This window comes from Rutilus rutilus, assembly GCF_951802725.1.
Source record: "Rutilus rutilus genome assembly, chromosome: 12".
NCBI lineage: Eukaryota > Metazoa > Chordata > Actinopteri > Cypriniformes > Leuciscidae > Rutilus > Rutilus rutilus.
Genome location: NC_140217.1, coordinates 25078250 through 25099852, shown reverse-complemented (window position 1 = coordinate 25099852; position 21603 = coordinate 25078250). Strand labels below are relative to the sequence as shown.

Here is a 21603-nt window from a genome sequence, read left to right as displayed (position 1 = left end):
ACCTTCATGAATAAGCATGTGGCACACAAACCCCCTCTCCTTCAACAGAGCTTTTCACTTTAAAGAGGGACATTGTATAGGGGTCCATTACGGATGAATTCAAGCTTTAAAGCCTGAGGCCACACACGTGCGGCATCACGCTTACCCCAGCTGTACGTTATGAAAACTACAGGAACAGACTTGACTTAGCCCAAGCTCAAACGTTTGTAGTTTTATTTAGCAGACAATCTCAGCTGCAGCTGAATGTAATGTGATGCCATGTTGGACAGTTTTAGGTGTTGAGTGCCATCTAGTGGGGCCCTTTAGCAAGTCTGACACCAAGCTACAGTTCCATAGTCACATGTACACAAAGGGATTAATATAATCGAATTATACTGAGACAACACAGAGTCATATAAGAGCTTTAACACAACCCCTGATTATCCACTGAAACATGCAGGCAGTCAGCGACTTCTCAGTTCTCATCTGCTTATGGTTGCTTGCAAAAATCTTACTCTGAGCTCTGGTTAAATTGTGTAGAAGAAATTAAACAGATATACTGAATAACTTGTTTCTTAATCAGAGCAGTGTTTGGCTTATGGCCTTTTCAGTTGCCAATGTTGCCATTTCTTAGAACTGGCAGATTGCTTATATAATGCCAATATATCATTGATTTATATGTGATAAATCAATACATTACACACATGGTTACATTTAACCACTTCTTTCAGAATATTGTTTCACACTCCATCCTGAAAAAAATATATATTTAAAAAAATGTAAAGGAGTTTTTATATGTATAAAAGAACAAGCTACAGTGGTTTATAAAGCTCCTGGTTTGGATGGACTGCTTGTTTCTTGGAATTGTTAATTAAATCTTTGCGTCATCAATACATATATAATAATTACTAATAAAGATACACTGTTAAAAAAAAATTCAACAGAAAATGTACTGGTAACTTTCTGCCAGGACATTATCAAGTAATTTTACAGAAATGTCCATTAACCCTAAAACAGCACAAAGCGTTATTCAAAATACAGTTAAACACCCGTAAATTTTTTTTATTGTGCCCTATTTTTACAGCATAAATCTCAGGCTGCATCCAGTGACTCAAATCCTCAAATCTGTCCCATTGTCCCCAACATTATGTCTAAGATTACGCGGACAGCCTTGACCTACTGCGGCCCCCCTGAAAAAAGCTCTTCAATATTCACAAAAAAAAATGCATTCAACAAAATTGGAAATATAAATCATGTATATCCACCCATGTGCCACTGCAGTTCTATTCTTCTGGAGAAATCATACAGACTCTCTGAACACCTGGAACCCTATTTTTTGCACTTCAATATAAAATCATCATACACATCATATTCAGTCCCATCTGGCCACTACATGACTATATGTTGTTTTTTTCTTTATTCCTTTCTGATATTACCTATTAAAAACTGTGTTCAGAACAAATTCTGAAAAAAAAAAAAAAAAAAAATGTTTTTGAGCTAAATTGAATGTAATTATAGCTTTATAATTTGTATAATTTAGCTTATAATTTAAACGTGTATAATGTATATCATTTTAGCTATGTATAATTAGGTTTGACTATAGGTTTCTACTTTGAAAGACAATAATCTTTTGTATAGCCAACAAAAATGACATCCTAAAAACGGTTAAGATAATAGAGTTAATAGAATTAAAAATAGAGTGCCTTTTCAAATGACAAGGGTATGTGTAGAGTTTGGAACTGACACAAGGGAAGCTAACACCTCAGGTAAACAGCCAAAAAGGCAGGTTACTAGCCAATACTGATATTCTCAGTACAGCCAAATGTCAGTTGATTAATCTGCCGGCTGGCCAATATACTTAGAACAAACCAACCATATTCATCTACTTACAGAAAAAACTTGCTAAGAGATCAAGCAAGAATTTATTATGTAACTTTCATTTTCGTCATCAAAAATGGTAGCATGTATTTAGCTATGCAGTATGCAGCCTGACAAAAGGCTCAGCATCTGTTCATTGGTGCCTTTCAAAGAATGAAAATAGACAAGAGCCAATAGAAGAGCCAAACAAGCCCCTACCTTCTGAGTTTTTGGGGAGGAAAGAGGCAGTTCAAAGGGTAAGTAGAGAGGCAGATTGAGCAGGATTGGACTGCTAGAGTTACCAGAAGCAAGAGGTGGATACCTAATACCAAAAGTTTCATAGTAAAATACCAAGAAATAAAAATAAAAAATAAAATAAAAAAACAGAAAGAAAATAAATTGTTTAGGATTCAAATATTCCAGGGTTAATCCAAAGACTAAGGCAATTGTCAAAAAAGCACGAAACTTATATAACATATGAAAGTTTTTATTAGCTGTCATTTTGTGTCACATAAATACAACAGTATGTATTATTTTTCAGCAAAGACATAAATCATTCCTAAAAGAATGGATGGATTTTTTTCAACCAACCTTGACTTCATCTATTGTATCATTTAAAGATGCATGTTTCCTGTTGCAACAATCAATGTTGAAAAGAATTACATTTTCTGGTCCAGTTGTACGTTTGCCTTCATTCATTAACACAAATTTGTAGTGTTTTGATCATCAGCAAATTTAACTGACGAACCAAGTCTACACCATTAGATATTTAATGAGTCTTCCCCAGAATGACATATCCATTTGTGACCCAATCAGAAAAAGCCATCTCAAAGGACACACATACGGCTTCTTGTAATAGAACCTCTGACAATGAGAACGAGTGCTATTTGAACGGGTTACTTCTTTCCGATTGACAATCTGCAATGCAAAAAAGATTTTGCCAACATCAATTATACAAAATGCAATTATTTAATAATGCACAAAGCAAAGACAAAAATGATTATACAGACTATACTGGTATTAGCATACATACAGGAAGGCTAGATGTACAAGGCATATAGCTATAGTTCTTACTTGTTCAAATAGTCATCCTGTAGATTCAGAACCAGACTATCTGCGTTCAGGTACACCTTGTTCTGTGAAACTGCCACCTGGAAAACAACCTTCATCTGGTCAGGGCTTTCAAAAAGGACATAAAACATTCAGCTTTTTCCAAAAGGACTGGTATGTAACCAGCCGAACCTTGGCAGAACTGCTAGTGAACATCAAATATTTACATTGGTGAAAAACACACCTTTTTCCAAAGAGTACCGTTTACATCAGGAAAACTCATTCAGAATTATGAATAAGCAAAATGCCACATAGCTGTGGAAAGAAGTGAATCATAACATTGTACCGTTTTGGCAATGTTCTGCGCAGCCCTGATTCTTCTGAGTTTAAGGTATCCGGGATTCTTTGTGACGGCCTCTCCTAGCTGTGAATTAGAAACCAAAATACATTTCTCATATAACATTTTTCACAAAAGACAAATTAATCATATTTATATCATAAAATACTATGTAATGCTTCATTTTACAGTGTCCTTATTACACGTTACATGTAACTACTAAAGTAATAACTATAAATTATGCATAACTACATGAAACTAACCCTAAACCAGAACCTAATCCTAACCCTAAAGTACATGTAGTTCATTGATAATCCCCCAGTTTCACAGACAAGGCTTAAGCTAGTCCCAGACTAAAATGCATGTTTGAGTAGGACTGGGTATCAATTAAAATTTTTCGATACCGATACCTTGACTTCGATACCGGTTCCTGAACGATACTTTTTTCCGATACCAATTTTATGAAATCCGTTTTTTTAACAACATTACCTCAAAAAAAACTTTGGTTTTATTATTTCAGTTTGTTGACTTTTTTTACACACATATTTCGAGTCTGTAAAGACTAAAGTTTTCTATGTATCCTAATCATTTAGCAACATGTATTATTTACTTCAATGAGCTCCTTATTTCTGCCTTAACTTAATGCATTGTTTAACAATGAAACTGAATGAAAATCTAATAGGGGTTATGCGCAACGCCCAACGTTCGAACCGGAAAACGGGTATAAACATTTCCGGTTTGCATTACCGTACGCATCTGCAGCGGTAGGTTATCTCTGAGGTAACTTATTTTGCGCTTTTTTTAGAATACAATTCTTATTTCTGTTTTAATAAAAATGTCACGAATGCTTAAGTATCAGAAAATAAAATTTTATAAAAAAAATAAAATGCAGTCTTCATTTGATTGTTTTAATCGTCTGCAAGCAAATATAAAAGGTTAAACTACTATGATAGCATACAAGTCTAAACTAACTTACTGATAGTTAGCTAACTCTACATCGGGTGCCACTAGCAAAAGCTACATATACTAACTTACATACCTTCATAATCATGAATAAATGAGGAGGCGTAAAAACTTAAATCCTTTATCTACTGAAGTACTCGGGGCTCTGGACGTCCGTTTGGCAATAAGATGTACATCTGAAATGGATAGAATGGGTAGCTCCTGTAAACACCGGCTATAAAAGGTCGCCATTCCTACGCTGTGTTTACCTCAGTAGCTGACGACCGGAAGTAGTTATATCTGTTTTGTAGAACCCGGGAAGTATGTTGCGCATAACCCCTATTGAAATGCATTACTTACACACAGTCACCTCTGGCTCTGATAATAACAGATCACTCTAAATTGTAATTTAGACAAGCATTTTCTGTAAAGCTGTTTAAGCTGCTTTAAAACGATATGTATTGTGAAAAATGCTATACAAATAAATTTGAATTGACTTAAATATAGCCAACTGGGGGGCTTCGGTCCAGTTTTTCTTGCAGTCGAAGACGGAGCAACTTTCTGTTCTCAAGTTTATTCTGTGCGCTGTTAAGTGCTTCATTAGATTTGTCATGTTGTGCCGAATTCTGACCCACGCCAAATTATTACCCCCCTAGCATTGGTAGGTTTAGGATTAGTTGTGGGGGAGGGGTAAGGGTTAGGGGTGGGGCTAGGATTAGGCAATCAGGTACTGACTTCAACGAGGGGGGTAATAATTTGGCTGGGAGTCGCAAATATTGCATTGCGGGCTGCTGGCATCGAGTCTGGTGAAACGTAGCTACACTTTTGATCTTTTCCACATATTTTCCATCTATGTGGGTTAGGACACTTACACTACAGCCTCACGTGCGAGCCACGTCTCTTTGGGCAACCGCGTAAACTAGTGTTTTTCCGCCGCAGCCAATCATGCTGCATGCTTATTGGCTCACTGAGATTAACCTAGGTATCGAAATTTGGTACCGAACGACAAGACATGTTTCGATACTCAATAGTATCGAGGCAATTCGGTCGGTACCTAAAAAGTATTGAACTCGATACCCAGCCCTATGTTTGAACTGTTTTAACTGAAAGCAACTTGCACTGCCATATCTTAGAATATGTCAGTGCCATTGTTTTGTCTCAAGATGCACATCAGTGTTGTTTTTTTATAAGGCATGCTATTTTATAAAAGCTGCTTAAATGGCCTAATTAAGGCCTAATCCTGGCTTAATCTAAGCCCTTTCTGTGAAACCAGGCCATTACTCTGCTTTACTGCTTAAATATACAATTACACTGTAACAAGGACACCTTAAAATAAATTGTAACCTTAATACTAATATAAATATTAATAACAATAAAAACAATAAATATAATATAATTCAAAATGATAAAATATAATCTGTTTCTTGAATCTGATTGGCTGAGAGCCTTTTCCAGCCATGCAGTATCAGCACTCGAACCGTTTCACCGTTTGTATCAATCCGCTTGCGGCGACTGTCATGGCGGTCGAGTAAATACCAGGGGGGCAGCGTTTCATATTATGTTGAAGCTTCCCCGGGCGCCGCCATTGGCTATCAGACCATCACCTGCTGTTAGCATCCCATTGACTCCCATTCATTTTGGCATCACTTTGACAGCGAATAACTTCACATCTGAGGCGTTTAAAGACTCCATTTGTCCATTATTTATTTCTAAAGAAACACGAAAATGTATAAAAGGCTCCATTACCTTGTATCTTACGTTATGGCCCCGTAGAAGCAGTTTTTGTAAAAATAGGCTAACGATTGCGTCATACCAACGCGACTCTCTGTCGCACAGTAGAGACATTACCGTATAGACAGGAGGAGAAGCTCGCGGGCAATCGGGGGGACGTGGAGGCAAAATGGCAAAGTAATTAATCAGAACACTTAGCAAAAGTTTCTCCTGCTCCAGCTCATGGACACCTCCTACTCACACTCTCCGTCTCTGCAAGTTTCGGAAGGGAATGATTCAGATTTCGCTTGGCACAGCTACTAGAAGACAGACGGGTTGCTCACGTCACATCTACGTCGTCAAGCTCAGTGTGAGTCTGCGCAGTACGCTCGACCATCAGGAAGTTAGTGCTTCTAATTGACTTCACTTGCCTCCGTTGAATCCAATGGGGTCGCTGTGTCCAGTTTATATACTGTCTATGGTAAATACACCATATTTTTTTTTAAATACCACTGTTGTTGTGTTTTTAGAGTTTTTAAGGTGAGAATGTAATTATTTAGACCTAAAAAATGTGACTCATATATAAACAACTGTTTTACTATTTGTTTTAACACTTTCGCAAATGCGAGCTCGAGGCCGTCAGCGGCCGTTCAGCGATCATGTACCCGCAGAGAACAGCTTCATCTCGGTCAGTCCTTTGGGAATTTGCCGCTGGCTTTTATGTAGATAGTGGTTAAACGAGATATAGCCTAATTCATTTGAGGTATATCAAACGGGCAATCTTTGGTCTTTTTAATCTATTACTTGTTCCAAAGCAAATCGATTTTGGTTTAGGGGAAAATTAAGTTTCATAACTTTATTTATATTTACTTAAATCCTGTACAAGTACTAGAACGCTGCTTTTGTACGTTTGACTGAATTGTTTGCTTGTGTTTATTTCCTATTGCGTTTTATAATTGCTATTGCTGTTAATTTAAGTATTGTTGTTCAATAATAATATCTTATATAAATAACATGCTGTATTTGGTATTGAGAAAGGATCGTGATATGGACTTCAGTGAAAGTTACATTATTTAGATTGCGACAAAGTCTTTATGAGTCAGAACGAGGAAGTTGTTTTAGCGCTGTCATGGAAATCCCATTAACTTTTAAAAGGACAAAGACGAAGACATCGCTTTCCACAGCGGACATCTGATTTATTATAATGGATATAATATTATGAATGCTATATCAGATGCGTGTAACACACTCGTTTAGTCGATCTCCCTCTCATAATACCATAATACTCTACTCTAGATAATACAATAGGCTTCAATGAAGCGACTCAACATTAATTCGTTACTAGTTCTAAAGTAATGTTTTAGAATTATGTAATGGAGGCATTAGTAATGGAGGCTTAGGCTCAACTGTTAAACTGTCAACTTGAGATTTAAATATTTAAAATACCCATGAGCTTTGGCAAAAGTAAATATTTTTTAGATAAGAAGCTCATACCATTTTGGCTGCCTGGGCCTCTCCTTCAGCTTGGATGATCTTCTGCCTCTGATCTTGTTTTGCTTTCTCCACATAGAACTGAGCTCTTTGGGCCTCCTGCTGGGCTAAAAGATTATTTTTTTTAGTACAGTAACTATGTACATATTTTGTGCTACAGCACTCAAGAACCGAATTTTACCTACCAACTTGTTTGGCCTCCACAGCTGCTGTGTACTCCCTGCTGAAGCTCAACTCTGTGACGGCCACATCATCGAGAATAATGTTGAAGTCTTTAGCACGTTCAAAGAGCTCCCGTCGGATGAGCATAGAGACCTGCATGCAATCAATGGTCGAAGAAAGATTAAAAAGACAATCATTTAGTATAGTGATCTGGATATTCCCTTCCTTTAAATATACATCCTGGATATTACGGTAGGTTCTAGAACTAACTTGTGGAAGCCAGATTGTGAGAGAATACCAACCTGGGCTCTTTGTGTAATTAGTTGGGAGGCATTGAATTTGGCTACCACACTCTTCAGAACTTCATTTACAATGGACGGCAACACACGCTCATCATAGTCCTTCCCCAGCTGCTGGTACAAGACAGGAAGGTTGGAAGCCACCGGACGGGACAGCACACGCAACGCGATGTTCACCATCTGCAGGTCTGACCACATTACAAACAACATTACTCCAAGTAAAATAAAGAACAACTGCAGATTGGGCAGCCGTATTTAAATAAACTATAATCAATATGGTGAACATAATATGACTATGTTCAAAATAGAAAGACAAAGAAAGGCCAACCAAATTAAATGAAAAAATAAATAATAATAATTACCTTTGCTTCCAGTTAAAGATGATATTTTTCTCGGTTTGGCTCTAATGTCATATATGATTGGATACTGAATCCACGGTATCCTATAAGAAGATTGTCACTAAAAATCAGTTTTTTAGAACTACAACTTTCCTTTTTTGTTATGGAAAAATCAAACATGGGGTTTGCTTTCATACAGAAAACTGTTCAGCAAGTCATTAAAAAGCTCACCTGAAGTGGAGACCCTCAGCAAGGACTGTGTCCATCTGCATCCCTCCAATTCTATTAAAGATGATTGCTCGCTGACCACCCTCCACTAAAAGACCATTAGTGTGAGAGATGACATTACCAATCATCTACTTTTAATATTAACTTGAAAGGTACATATTTGCACAAATACACAACCATTCAAAAGTTTGGGGTCAGTGAGATTTTTGAAAGAAGTCCCTTATGCTAACCCAGGCTGCATTTATTTGATCAAAAATACAGTTTAAACTGTCATTTATTCCTGTGATGCCAAAGCTAAATTTTCAGCAGCCATTACTCTTCAGTGTCACATGATCTTTCAGAAATCATTCATTTGGAATTATTATCATCAAAATGCGGAAAACAGATGTGCTGCTTAATATTTTTGTATAAACCATGACATTTTCTTTTATGATTCTTTGATGAATAGGAAGTTCAAAAGAACAGCATTTATTTAAAATAAAATAAAAATTGTACATTGTGTGAATGTCTTTACTGTCAGTTTTGATCGATTAAATGCGTCCTTGCTAAATAAAGGTGTTAATTTTCTTCTTATTATTATTACAATCTTTTGAAAAGTAGTGCATAAATGCACTGCACTAAAAATTAGCTGTTTCTAAGACGTTTTCTAATGCAATACTGGATGTACCTGTATATGTTGCCTCTTTGACTCCATAAGCAAGTGCACCTGCTCCAATTAATATCTTTAGTCCGATCCCAGCACCCCTTGAGCCAGAGGACATGCGTCCGGCGAGATCTCTCAGGTGCTGGAGGAACCGCTGTGAGAGTACAAAAAAGCAACAACAACAACACCACAATAACAAAAACAACAAAACATTCATTTTCATTGGAAATTATATATGACAAAATGACTGTAACATTAATAGTAAAATATTTAAAAAGGTTAGTTCACTCAAAAAATGTACTCACCCTTATGCCATTCCAAACCAGTAAGACTTTCGTTCATCTTCGAAACACAAATTAATATATTTAAATGAAATCTGAGAGATTTTTGTCCTTCCATTGACAGTCCACGCAAATACCACTTTTCATCAACGCGGCACACATCAGATACGGTGCTTGCTTGACGTGTGACAAGAGCCATTGAGGTTAATTCATTTTCGTGTGATACGCAGCTGGTTTGAGCCAGAGCCATTGAAAAACCAATAAGATTTGTATGCAAGTATGGTTGAGCTTCTGTTTATTTTCGCTGATCAATGTTTATATGTGAATAAAAGCCTAAATTCAATCTGTTCATCATATAAAGCAATCAGTCTCTGCAAAAAAATTGGAGTAAACTTCTCGATTTATATGGGTTAGGTTTACTATCTGTTTATGAACTTTTGGAGTGGTAGTTGCGTGGACTGTCAATGGAGGGACAGAAATCTAATATATTTTGTGTTTAAAATATGAAAGAAAGTGTTACGGGTTTGGAACGCCATGAGGATGAGTAATTGATGACATTATTATTATTATTATTATTTTCATTTTGAGGTAAACTAAGCCTTTAAGCTATTTCCAACGGGTTAAATCCCGTAAATTCCAACAACAGCGACATCCTTTGACACTCAAATATTTAAAGTTGCAATATTCAAGTCTTAATAATAACCAGTGTCTGAGAAATTACTTCATGAGCTGACATTCTGATTATGGAAGCGCATTAACTGCAATAAAAAAAATAAAAAAATAAATAGACTTACAAAGTAGAATCTCAATCAGTTTGAATTCTTTCATAAACTACCGTTTGTATCATGTCAACTTAAGACCAAAAGAAATATTGATATTAAACGTCAAATTCCCAAGTCTATTAGAGCAGCCGGCATCAGGAGTCAGGATTTCAGCATCAGAGCAGGCTATTGAGAATCAGTAAACATTCATATTTAAATTCCTACTTCAAGAACAAATTATACGGTCTAATTAAGAGGCCAGACAACAGATTTAATCTTAAAATGTGCTTTAGCGTATGAGAGCAGAACCGGCTTACTGGTCATTTAATGCACATGATGTAACACTCTCTTTCTGTTCAAATTTCTGTTGCCAAGCTTGAAGCTGAATATTACACTGTGTAAAAAGTAAGGATTTACATTACCTAGTATGATTAAAAATATAATTAGATATAATTTTTTTTTTTTAGAAATAAGACATTATACTCACGTTAGGCTCTTTATTCGCCATGCTTGCAAGAACTACCCAAGGTCGTCACGAACAACTTCCGCTCCTACCGGAAGGAATTCTGGGTAATGTAGTTCTCTTGGTTATTTCCATGTTTTGGACATTTGGACAAAGTGGACAGGCACCCTTTATAATTATAGGCTAGTTCCAAGTTTTTATGTGTTAAATTAAAACAAACTTTATGACTACAATTAAGATATTTTAACTGGATATTAATATTCTCTTTTGTAAAAACGAATTTATTCTGTGGGATTCATTAATGGGATCCATGTAAAGAGCAAAATATACTAGATGTTTTAAACATTTTGAAGTAATTCTGATTTGTTCTTATATTCCACTTATTTTATGTAAAATGTGCTATATTCCTGTATATGCAATGTGAGACATAAAAATATTATTAGAAATATTTTGTTAAGGGAAAAATGTGTGAGAGAGAAAGCATCAATATCAATATTTTAATCCATAATTACATAATTTATTTTAAAACACAGCCTATCTTACAGTTTAACTAAAAAAACAAAACAAAAAAAAAACAATGAGACCATGAATGACCACACAGACTGGGAGAAACCCTTTTAAAAACAGCTGATAAGGAAGCAGTGTACATTGCAGGATTGAATTGTAGAAGAAGAAAAATATACAAACAGGTAATTTACACAACCAGGTTGTCATGAGCATGATAACTCTTATGTACAAGTCCTTATCTGCCATAAAACTGGTGTAATCATTTGTCTTGAAACTGTTTTGTTCTATAATGTTCCCTTTAATGTTGTCGTCACAGCGCCTCAGAAGAAATACTCAGTATGTAGAGTGTCTCCTCTGTACATTGAAACTTGTAGTGATGGGTCCATCCTCTGGACTGACAGTAAAAAAAAACAAAAAACCAAAAATATAAAATAAAGGTTCCATGTCTCAGACATAGAAGAGTCGTACCCGGGACGTGCTGACATGAAGGTCGTCATCATAAAACTTGGTCTCTATAACAACATTACCCCTGCAAGAGAAGACATTTGACCCATAATGAATCCATTAGTAACTTTTATGAATATCTAATATGTTGACTACCATAAAATGTTTTTTTATTGAAGGAAACTCTTACGTTAAGACATTTGCAGGCATCATTTGTGACTCTGGTGCAGCTTCTATCAAAGACTGCCACGTGTTTGTAGAATTAGGAATCACAAAGCCAAACTCGAAAAACCACTCTGAAAAGACACAAAAGATACACGTGTAAGCATTTTGTGGTGTACATCATTTTTACACACTTAAAATCTAGTAGGCCAAGAAGAGGAAAAACATTTTCACAAACAAGCTTTCAAAAATCTCATATATTCATGTGTCCAAGTCATTTAATTTAACAAGTTTCAAAAGTGCTTGTGCATACAAATCCTTATTCCAAGATTGTAAATCTTTTGCATCTTGGCTCATAGGAATTTGTATGCACAAGCACTTTTATTACACAATTACACAAAGTAACCTGACAAGTAAAGTCTAGAATTAGAAAATGGAAATTGATATTTAATATTAATATTGGTAAAACTTTACAATAAGGCCCTGTTTGTTAACATTAGTTAATGCATTAGGGTCAATGACGTGACGGGTCATTTTTTTGTCCAAAGGCCTTAATAATAATAAAAAAACAAATATATAACATCCAAAGTATGTAAGGTAGTACAACTTGATCTCTTTTACTGAATCCAAAAGGTTTTAATTATATTTTACTACATATAAAGGTATTTTAAAGATTTTGAAGTGTCAAAAGGTCATTCGGTAAAACCGATATAGTAAATATTTAAATGGAATAATATTGTTTTTAATAACTAAAGGAACTACAATAATACAAATGTAAAGCAGATAAGGCTCTTTTTTTTTTTTTTTTCTCCTTTCCCTGTGCAATGTTTTACTTGAATATGTTGGAGTGTTTAGAGTAGTCCAATAAATGATTACATTTATGAGATCAGTGATCATTTTATTTCATATTTCTTCTGTGGTACACACTATATACTATAATCTCAACATCAATGTCAAATCAGTTTTTAACTTTCAAATCAGTGGCTAAACCGAATTACTTTTTTTGGTGACAAATTTTTTCCATCTTGTAAAAAATGACAAAAAACAGTGTTAATTGATTGTACAAACCACAAAATCTTATTGTTAACACCTAGGTAAACTAAAAAATGGTTTCAAATATAGTTATATCTCCATTCTATTTTTTTACACTTTTAAAAACCTTATTCGTCAATGACCCATTAGCTAACATTAACTAACAAGTAATGTTTTAAAACATTTATTAGTCTTCGTTAATGTTAGTTAGTAAAAAATATAGTTGTTCATTCTTTATAGTTAGTTTTGTTTCAATGTTGAAATTAACATTAACTAATTTAACTGAATTAAATGAACATTAATATTAATAAATGCTGTAGAAGTATTGTTCATTATCACAAATAACTAATTTTAACAAATGGAACCTTACTGTAGTTGTGCTACTATTAATATCAGTATAAGTCCACAATACCATGAAGACAAGCATAGATTAAACTTATAATGGCTGACAGTTGCATCGTGAATTAGTGGTGAAACCATAATAAATTCTTTGAAAATAATTTTGGCTACAAATAGGATAACTGAATCGAATGAAACACTGCATTTAAAATATACCGTTCAGGTTATTCAAGAATCTTAGGCCTAGTATATACGTAAATGTTCAAATGTACCTGCGCCTGATTTGGATTACACTAAATCTAAATCCACCCAGACTATGACCTAAGATGGCTACTATTGACACTCATATAAAGGTCACTTGCTAACAGTAGCCCCAAACTTTACTGCTAAATTACTGGTAAACTGCCATTAAGAGATCATGTGTGAACAGGACCTTTTCAAAAATACAGTTCTGGAAATTTACTGGTATGAGAAGTTGTAAGATAACCAGTAAATTAATGGTATGATGCTTTGTGTGAACAGAGAATGAAGATTACCGGTATGAGCACGTACGAGGTCAGAACGCACAGACGTAAGAAGTTTGCTCTGTCGGAGCATACTGCAATATAATGTTTTTAAAGGGGTCATCGGATGCAAAATTCACTTTTACATGGTGTTTGCATATAAATGTGTCTTTGCAGTGTTTGGACAACGACCATTCAATGAAAAAAATCCATTCACTTTTTTTTTTTATCCTCAAAATGCCTAAACACGCTCAATAATAAAGCCGTTTGGATTTTCTGAGCAATATGATGTCATATTGCTCATGCTCCGCCCACGACCATTGACGGACTGCCCCATATTAGCATATTTCCGCCCTCAGCCATTTGTATACTGTCTGCCAAGGCAGCACTTTATGTGTCTTGTGTCGACACCCCCCATGGAAAAGAGGGGTGGGGTGAGCAGTTGCTCATTATCATTTAAAGAGACATGCACCGAAACGGGTCGCTGTGAACAGAGCTGTTTTTGAGGAGGTAAAAGGGTGTTGTTTTACACAACCATTGAGGAATTTTAACCAAAGTATGTTACAAACTTTACATGAAGACCCTAAAGAATCATACCAACTTGTGGAAAATTGGCATCCGATGACCCCTTTAAGAGCAAAACCGCATTCTGTGTGATCATCCCCTTTAAGCCTGTCACTCAGAAGTAAAAAAAACAAAAAAACTAAAATGAAACTAAAGCGCTTCTCCTCATCCAGGTGGAGAGTGTGGAGATCTCAAGTGTTTTTCCAATGACTTGCATCACAGAGTTTACCAGTACTGGTACTGATGTGTGAATGGTATCTTACTGGTAAAAAGACAGAATGCAGTTGCTTGTGTGAACAGCACATTTTTGTATTTACTGAAAAAGTCATTCTGGTAATTTTACGATAAATTGCCAGGACTGATGTGTAAAAGGGGCTTATGAGTGAAATATTATGATCAAATCGTATTTTTAGCAACATTTATATTTTACACATTTTAACAGGAGCTCCTTGCTTGAGAAGACTAGGTATCTGTAGATATTTCAGAACTAGAGACAACTTGCTAAAGAGACCTCTAAATTTGCATTTAAAACCATTGCTATTTGTTATTACAAGAGTGCAATGTGCAAGAAAGAATCAGAACAACCTTCTAGGCACTGGCCTTTAAAGAAAACTTTTTGCTCCAGTCGGAATTTTTCCAGTTTTTCTACTGAAGAGAAATTCAGCTCTCTGGAGACTGCTTTACATTTCAGGATCTTCTTAGGAACCCGAGCTGGAAAACAAAATCAAATCTGTTAGTTACCAGACATGGCACATTCTGTACCAAATTCAGTACTGAAAACTGATCTCGACCTCACTTTGACATCATTAAAAGGAGCAGTGAAGTAGTGGACATAAGAGAAGAATTAGTGTAGCCCAATCTAGTCAATAGTTTAATCTTTAATGCAAGGTAATGCTGAGAACCACAAACCTTCATGTTCTACCCCAGGAAGGGAGAGGTCTTCAGTTCCCTGCCAGAGAACCTTCCCTGTCTCTGCATCTCTAAGATTCATCCAGTTTCTGAAGACAAGTTAAGGCATGCTGAACCAAAGTCCCTTTCAGGCAAGTCATTTCTCTCGGCGGCCATCTTTGAAATGCCTCTCGGGCATCTATTTCAGTCGTGCAAGTGCAGCGCCTATCTCTCTGAATGGAGAAACATCAAATTCTCCAAAGCTGTTCAGCAGGTTTATGATTAAATTTCATATTTGAAATCACCAATGAAATCTGACAACAACTGTCTCATAAATATGGTTTCTTACATTAAAATAGTGTTAAAAAAGCTTATTTTTTTCAGGCTAGACCAGGCAATGCGCATGTGCAGTCCTAAGTGCACTTATTACTTATTCCGCCATATTGCGTGTTCTCCCATTCATAGTAATACGAGTGCACCGTCTTTCTATATATAGTCTTTGTGCTGACCAGACTGACAATGAAAAAATGTCTTCTGATTTCAGGGCCAACATTTTTGTAAATTACATTTGAGAGGAAGATAAATTCACATGAAGACACTTGTCCAAATCAATAATCAGACTTAGGGTTTGGCTCATTGGGCTTAAAAGGGACAGTTCACCTAAGAAATGAAGATAATATCATAATTTTCCTCATTGTCATTTCAAACCGGTATGACTTTCTTTCAACAAAAGAGATGTTTAGCAGAATGTTCAGGCACTGTCAAGATCCAAAAAGAACAAAACAGCACCATAAAAGCAGTCCATAAGACACTTGCACTATATAAAACTTCTCTAAAGCCATGTGATAGGTTTGTGTGAGGAACAAACTTTAAGTTTTAAGTTTAATTCACTGAATATCTTGTTCGACCACCAAATCATTGGATGGGAAAGAGCATCTTCACATATAAGCATTTAGCTACAATTATGTTTGAGCTCCACGAAGGAAAGTGGGTATTACGGGGTTTGCGAAAGTTGTGATGGGTGAACTAATCCGTTAAATGATGCCTAAATTTAAGAGTATCAGATCATTACATTGAGCAGCTTTTAGTTTTAAATCACACACAAGTCCAGCCAATAAGGTAAGAGCTAACTGAAGCAGACCACACTTGAGGTCTAAAAACATCCTGATCTGTCTGCTAAACAATGGTTTGTGACAATGTCCTGTACTCTGTGTCAATGACATCTGTCCTCTTCATCTTCAGACCACCTGTAGGAGTCTTTCAGGCAGGTCGAGCACCCTCACACGAGGCTGCATGTGTCATTACAGGTGTACAGAACAGGCCCTAGTCACCGACCCCATGAGATCTCAGCCAAGGCTGCACAAGAGTGCTACATGTATCACTAATCCTAATCTATCTTTCAAGCATTAAATCCAAAATCCAAATCTGTTCCCGTTGGAATGAAAAGGGCTCATCATAAAAATGTGTTATACTTTATTTTAAGGTGCCTTTGTAACAGTGTAACATTAAAGTATTGAGTAATATTAATTAACAATAACATGCATTTACTATATGGTTAGGAATAGGGTTTAGATTAGGGTTAGTTGCATGAAATATGCATTATCTACTCTTATTATAGTAAGTACAAATAACATAAGTAACAAGGACACTGTAGTGTTACTTTGTACATAAAAATGTACAATATTAGTGACACTGCAGCCATAATACAATGTTTTAATTATATACATATATAATATTTATATTAATTATATCATTTGTATTATGTATTATTATGTTAATTATATGAATGTAATATTTTATATTTATAATAATTATTTATAATTTGCATAATCATATTTTTATATTCTCATATACAGTATATTAGGCCTATATGTTTATTTATGGAGACTCAATTTTATATATAACTATCCTTGTCCACACTAATAAGTATTTGTTTAATAACGTATCTTTTTCTCTGTTTTGTTCTTCCGTCCACACTGAGACGGCGTTTTTATTAATGAAAACGAAGCTTTTTGAAAACGCTCTCCAAAGTGGATCAATTTGAAAACGGCGTTTCAGCGTAGTAACGTGGACTGTCAAAACAGAGGTATTCAAAACCGATGACGTAAGTTTAGTCATGTGACGCATATTTTTATATATTCATACCGGTTTTGTGCCTGTTAAGTGTTATTTACTTTCACACTGTTGCTAAAATATGCTACTTTGCACACTCTTCATATCACAGTCCTGCAAAGATGATGTGCTGTCCTGCAGCAATACATGAGAGCACTTGCGTTTTGGACCAAACATATATGGTGAGTGAGTGCGAACTGGACGCATCAGTGAATGATGAGATATTTTGCTAAATAAAATGATCCTGTCAGAAGAACTGCGTGAAAAATGTATTATTTATTGTTCCGTCTGTATCATCTCAGTGAGCTTTTGTGAGGTTTTACGCATGCGCAGTAAGGTGAATTTAGCGTTTTCCAAAAGTTTCTCATAACACAGGACCACACTGAAACGTCGGAAAATGCCTGAAAACGCTAGTGTGGATGAAGAGTGTTTTTAAACGGAAACACAGTTTTCAAATGTATCCGGATTAATGTAGACGTAGCCTAAGGCATTAATATACTTTAAATGAATCCCGAGACACAAATAACCAGAAGCATGACCCAGGATTCATTTTCAGTCCAGCCCTGAGAGATGATTTATTCTCCCTTTGGCAAAGAACCAAAGAGAACCAAATGAAATGATGCAGTAGTAATTTGACTGAATACATCCCATATCTTCATGCACTATGTTGAGACTACAAAAATAACAAAAGTTGGAGATATTTCCTATGTGCTTATTGCTTAAACATCATTTAGACCAGTGGTTCTCAACCAGGGAGTCTCAACAAACTTCCAAGGGGGACTCAAGTACCCCTTTCCCACCGACACTATTCCGGGTGGGTTCCCGGCTTTTGTCCATTCTCGAACCGTTCCACGCTTTTCCACTGCAGAAAAGGGTGTTCTCAAGTCTGTGGAAACACGCGGTCGGTTCACGACCGGCACCAGTTCGCCTGGCCAAAACAGGCTCTAGCTCCAGAACGCAAACCATTCTGGTGGAAAAGGCAAAAATCAAGATATACATCTTTCCAAGCTCTTTTATGTGCTGTCTCCTGTGATATATTTCACCCTGAATTTAGATGCCAACAGCTGAAGTCACTAAAAATGAGTAACTATTCACTAAAGTGCTCGGCTCCGTTTCTGATGAACCAGGTGACTGCATTCGAAATTATTGGAGACAGATGTCTGTTGGATCTCACCTGCTGAGCACACTGGGGAGAGACCATTTTACTCACAAACACTGTCACTGTCAAAGTAATTAGTCCCCTCGGCGCCAAAGCTTTCATGGAAGCCACATTCATTTTTAAAAAGTCATCCATTGTTGCCATTTCCAGTCTGTTGTTATTGGTGCAAAAGAGTGTATTTTCAAAAAAAAAACACACTTGCCTTATTAAAAACAATGGCGGTGGAGGCTGTGTTAGTACTACTAACGCTTTACCAAATAAACTAAGACACAGGAACATAAAACCAGCCTTGAAAGACACGGTGAGCAAACGAAATACAAACTCCTTCAAAATTCTAGATACAATTAGATACTCAATCCTTGTGCTACTGCAGCACTGCTTTCATTGTTACATCGCTCTAACACTTCTAACAAACATAATTTGGCACACGATACAATATATCTCTTTTTCATTATTTAAGTCAGTGTTTTTTGTAGCTACTCAAGGGATGGTGCTTTGCACACGGTAGTCACCTCTGGGGCACACTGGGTAAAAAAAAAAACACAAGGCAGATATGATGAAGCCTGGAGGTAAAATTGCATGAAACTTTGAATCAACCTTTGGAAATTGGTCTGTGCTGCATAACTAGCCTACATTGTACCAGATTCACACTGCTAAAAAGAGCTGTGCTATACTAAGATGACACACATTCTGTGAAAACAGCTGAGCTCAAAACTGGACCAATACAATATATTATGCATAAAAACATTATTCTAAATTAAAGGTCAAATTCAAATCATAGGTGGTGATATCTATGGCATACCAGCCCATGGTCCAGCTTACTATGAACAACTACAGTATTAGTTTCAGTATCTGAATGCCTTATCCATACATACACTATCATTCAAAAGTTTGGTGTCGGTAATATTTTTTATGTTTTAGAAAGAAGTCTCTTATGCTCATCAAGGCTACTATTATTTGTTCAAATCTATAGTAAAAACAGTAATATTATTAAATGTTATTACAATCTAAAAGAACTGTTTTTTTTTTTTTTTTTTACATAGGTTAAAATGTCATTTATTCCTGTGATGGCAAAGCTGAATGTTCAGCAGCCATTATTCCAGTCTTCAGTTTCACATAATGCTTCAGAAATCATTCTAATATGCCGATTTGGTGCTCAATAAGCAACCGTTTTTCTGCGGAAAGATTCTTTGATAAATAGAAAGTCCAAAAAACAGCATTTATTTGAAATAGATGTAACATTACAAATGTCTTTACTGTCACTTTTACTGTGTCAATGTAATGCATCTTTAGTGATTAAAAGTATTCATTTATTTATTTCGAAATCTTTCTGACCCCAAACTTTTGAACAGTAGGGTAAATTCAAAATATTTCCTTACAGACTTGTACAACTTTCGCTCATTTCACAAACCTTTCATTAAAAGATGCATGTTCACATAAGTTTTGGTCAACTATCATTTTCCACAGCTTTGCCTCATGCGGCACACAGTTGGATGTGAGGAGCATAAGGCAGCAAATCCCTGTCCTTTCAAATCAAGGATTTAAGAATTACCAGCCTGTAAGACACACCCTTGCTTTCACAAAGAAGGTCACACAGGGTAGGTAGACCCATGTCTACTTGAAGGTATATTAGAAAAACAGTGTCTGACGGGGCAGCCGACCACTTTCACGCCATCAGAATGTTCTGGTGCTTGTGTGATTATTCTTGTCAGATTTACAGAGCCTATTATAGAAACACTAGCCAATGTTATGTAATGGTGATGGCAGGCACAAACTGTGTGAGGAGATTTCACCTTGCTAATGCACCTGATCCCAAGAATCAGGTGCCTGTCAGTCTCATAGTATCCTCATTAACAAAACTTCCAGCTAAAGCAAATAACAGCATCCCAGTTAGTTACTGATGCTAATATGCTCAAATAAAAGTAAAACTGCTTTGAAAGGACGATATGATGATTGCATCATAACTCACTAGAGAGTTGCAATTCATATCCCAGTAACTCAATAATCCAGGTAAGTTATGCACATGACCAAAAACAAGCATAATCATACAATTTATAGAATAACGCAGACATAATCTCTGGATTAGAGAAATTACACCGATTAATCTCGCACATTACATAGCAAATATAATACTGTCATACCGTACATAATGCCTAAAGACTTCACAGGATACATTTCAACATTTCATAAACCGTTTAAACACTTGACTGAGTGTTTAAAAGTGTTAGTACGTCCAAAATGACTAACAATCAATTTACAGTCTGACTCCAAAGACGCAAATATAGCCGGTAACGTTAGTTTGTTTGATCTAATAAAAAGCATTTGGGTTTATAGATGGAGATTGTTCCAATTGAAATCAGGCACGTATTGAGCATTATGACTAAAAAGCAGAACATAATATGTAACTAGTTCACCTTCCAGTTTGCTAATTGTAATCAACATAGCTGCTATCATACAAATTACAGCATCATCAATATTACAGTCCTGGTTTCAAAACCGTTAGATTATTTGCCGGATACAGATTTACGCCCGAAGTCAGATTGCTAGCTATGATGTAAAGTTCTGTAAGTTTGAGGTTTGCAGCAAGGAGGCTAATCTGCCCCATCATCACTTAAGGATACAGTTTAAACCCCTTCAGAATCTCCTTCGCCCTGTCTTCGTCCGAAGACATCTTTTTCCTGGATCTTCCGCTTCAGCAGATGAAAAAAGACGAATTAAAACGTTCCACCGAGGAATAACTAATAAATACTGGGCACAATATCTGTTAATTACACAAAATCCAGCTCGAAAAAGCTTTTAGTTACAGTGAGATGCAGCTTTAATCTGAACGGATACACTTGATCCGCTCACAACCTACTGTAAATAGATTTTTGTGGGAGATTGACAGCTGATTCGACTAATCATCCAGCGAGTTTTTGAAGGCCTGGATTAAATGCACCAATCAAAGAGGAGATGCAAGAAATAGGGCGGGGTCTGGTTGCGTAGGGACGCGTCACCGATGGCAACCCCTCAAACGTCCTTCGAACGAAGCTTGAACGGAAGCGCGTGTGAGACAAAAAGTTGTCTGTACATTATTTCCTATGGCAAAACTAGGTGCTTAATGGATCTTACATGGGATAACATATATATATACTGCGCAGATGAATACTGCTTTTTATATGGATAGTGGACTAAAACGAGGCTGGTGTGTGGACGTAAAAAATGATTTCATTATGAAAATTGTTTTGGATATTTGTCGATTGCAAACATGTGGCTAGTTCATATAAAAAGATGTTGGAACATTGGTTTAACCATCTTTGTATGCATTCCATTTTTAGATTTCAAAATAAAAATTTATATCTTTCTATAAGTT

At 36.0% G+C, this 21603-nt stretch overlaps 2 protein-coding genes across 5 annotated transcripts; both read right to left on the bottom strand.

Moving 5' to 3' along the window:
* Positions 1-2302: 2302 nt before the first annotated feature.
* phb2b (prohibitin 2b) lies at positions 2303-10629 on the bottom strand. 4 transcript variants are annotated; one of them, XM_084425036.1, is made up of 11 exons: positions 10566-10614; positions 9342-9378; positions 9061-9190; positions 8397-8481; positions 8190-8269; positions 7831-8015; positions 7552-7681; positions 7370-7473; positions 3233-3310; positions 2911-2987; positions 2303-2754 (listed from the first exon to the last, which is right to left on the bottom strand). In XM_084425036.1, the coding sequence occupies exons 3-11, from the start codon at positions 9152-9154 to the stop codon at positions 2733-2735; spliced, it is 855 nt and encodes a 284-aa protein (XP_084281162.1). In that variant the 5' UTR covers positions 9155-9190; positions 9342-9378; positions 10566-10614; the 3' UTR covers positions 2303-2732. The 4 variants fall into 4 exon arrangements, with proteins under 4 accessions (XP_084281162.1, XP_084281161.1, XP_084281159.1 ...); XM_084425035.1 differs by lacking the exon at positions 9342-9378 and having other exon boundaries at positions 10566-10629; XM_084425033.1 differs by having other exon boundaries at positions 9061-9378; positions 10566-10595.
* Positions 10630-10928: 299 nt separating this feature from the next.
* Positions 10929-21129, bottom strand: pde6d (phosphodiesterase 6D, cGMP-specific, rod, delta). The gene is made up of 5 exons (XM_084426893.1): positions 20873-21129; positions 15002-15090; positions 14678-14803; positions 11683-11788; positions 10929-11577 (listed from the first exon to the last, which is right to left on the bottom strand). The coding sequence occupies exons 1-5, from the start codon at positions 20920-20922 to the stop codon at positions 11496-11498; spliced, it is 453 nt and encodes a 150-aa protein (XP_084283019.1). The 5' UTR covers positions 20923-21129; the 3' UTR covers positions 10929-11495.
* Positions 21130-21603: the final 474 nt, after the last annotated feature.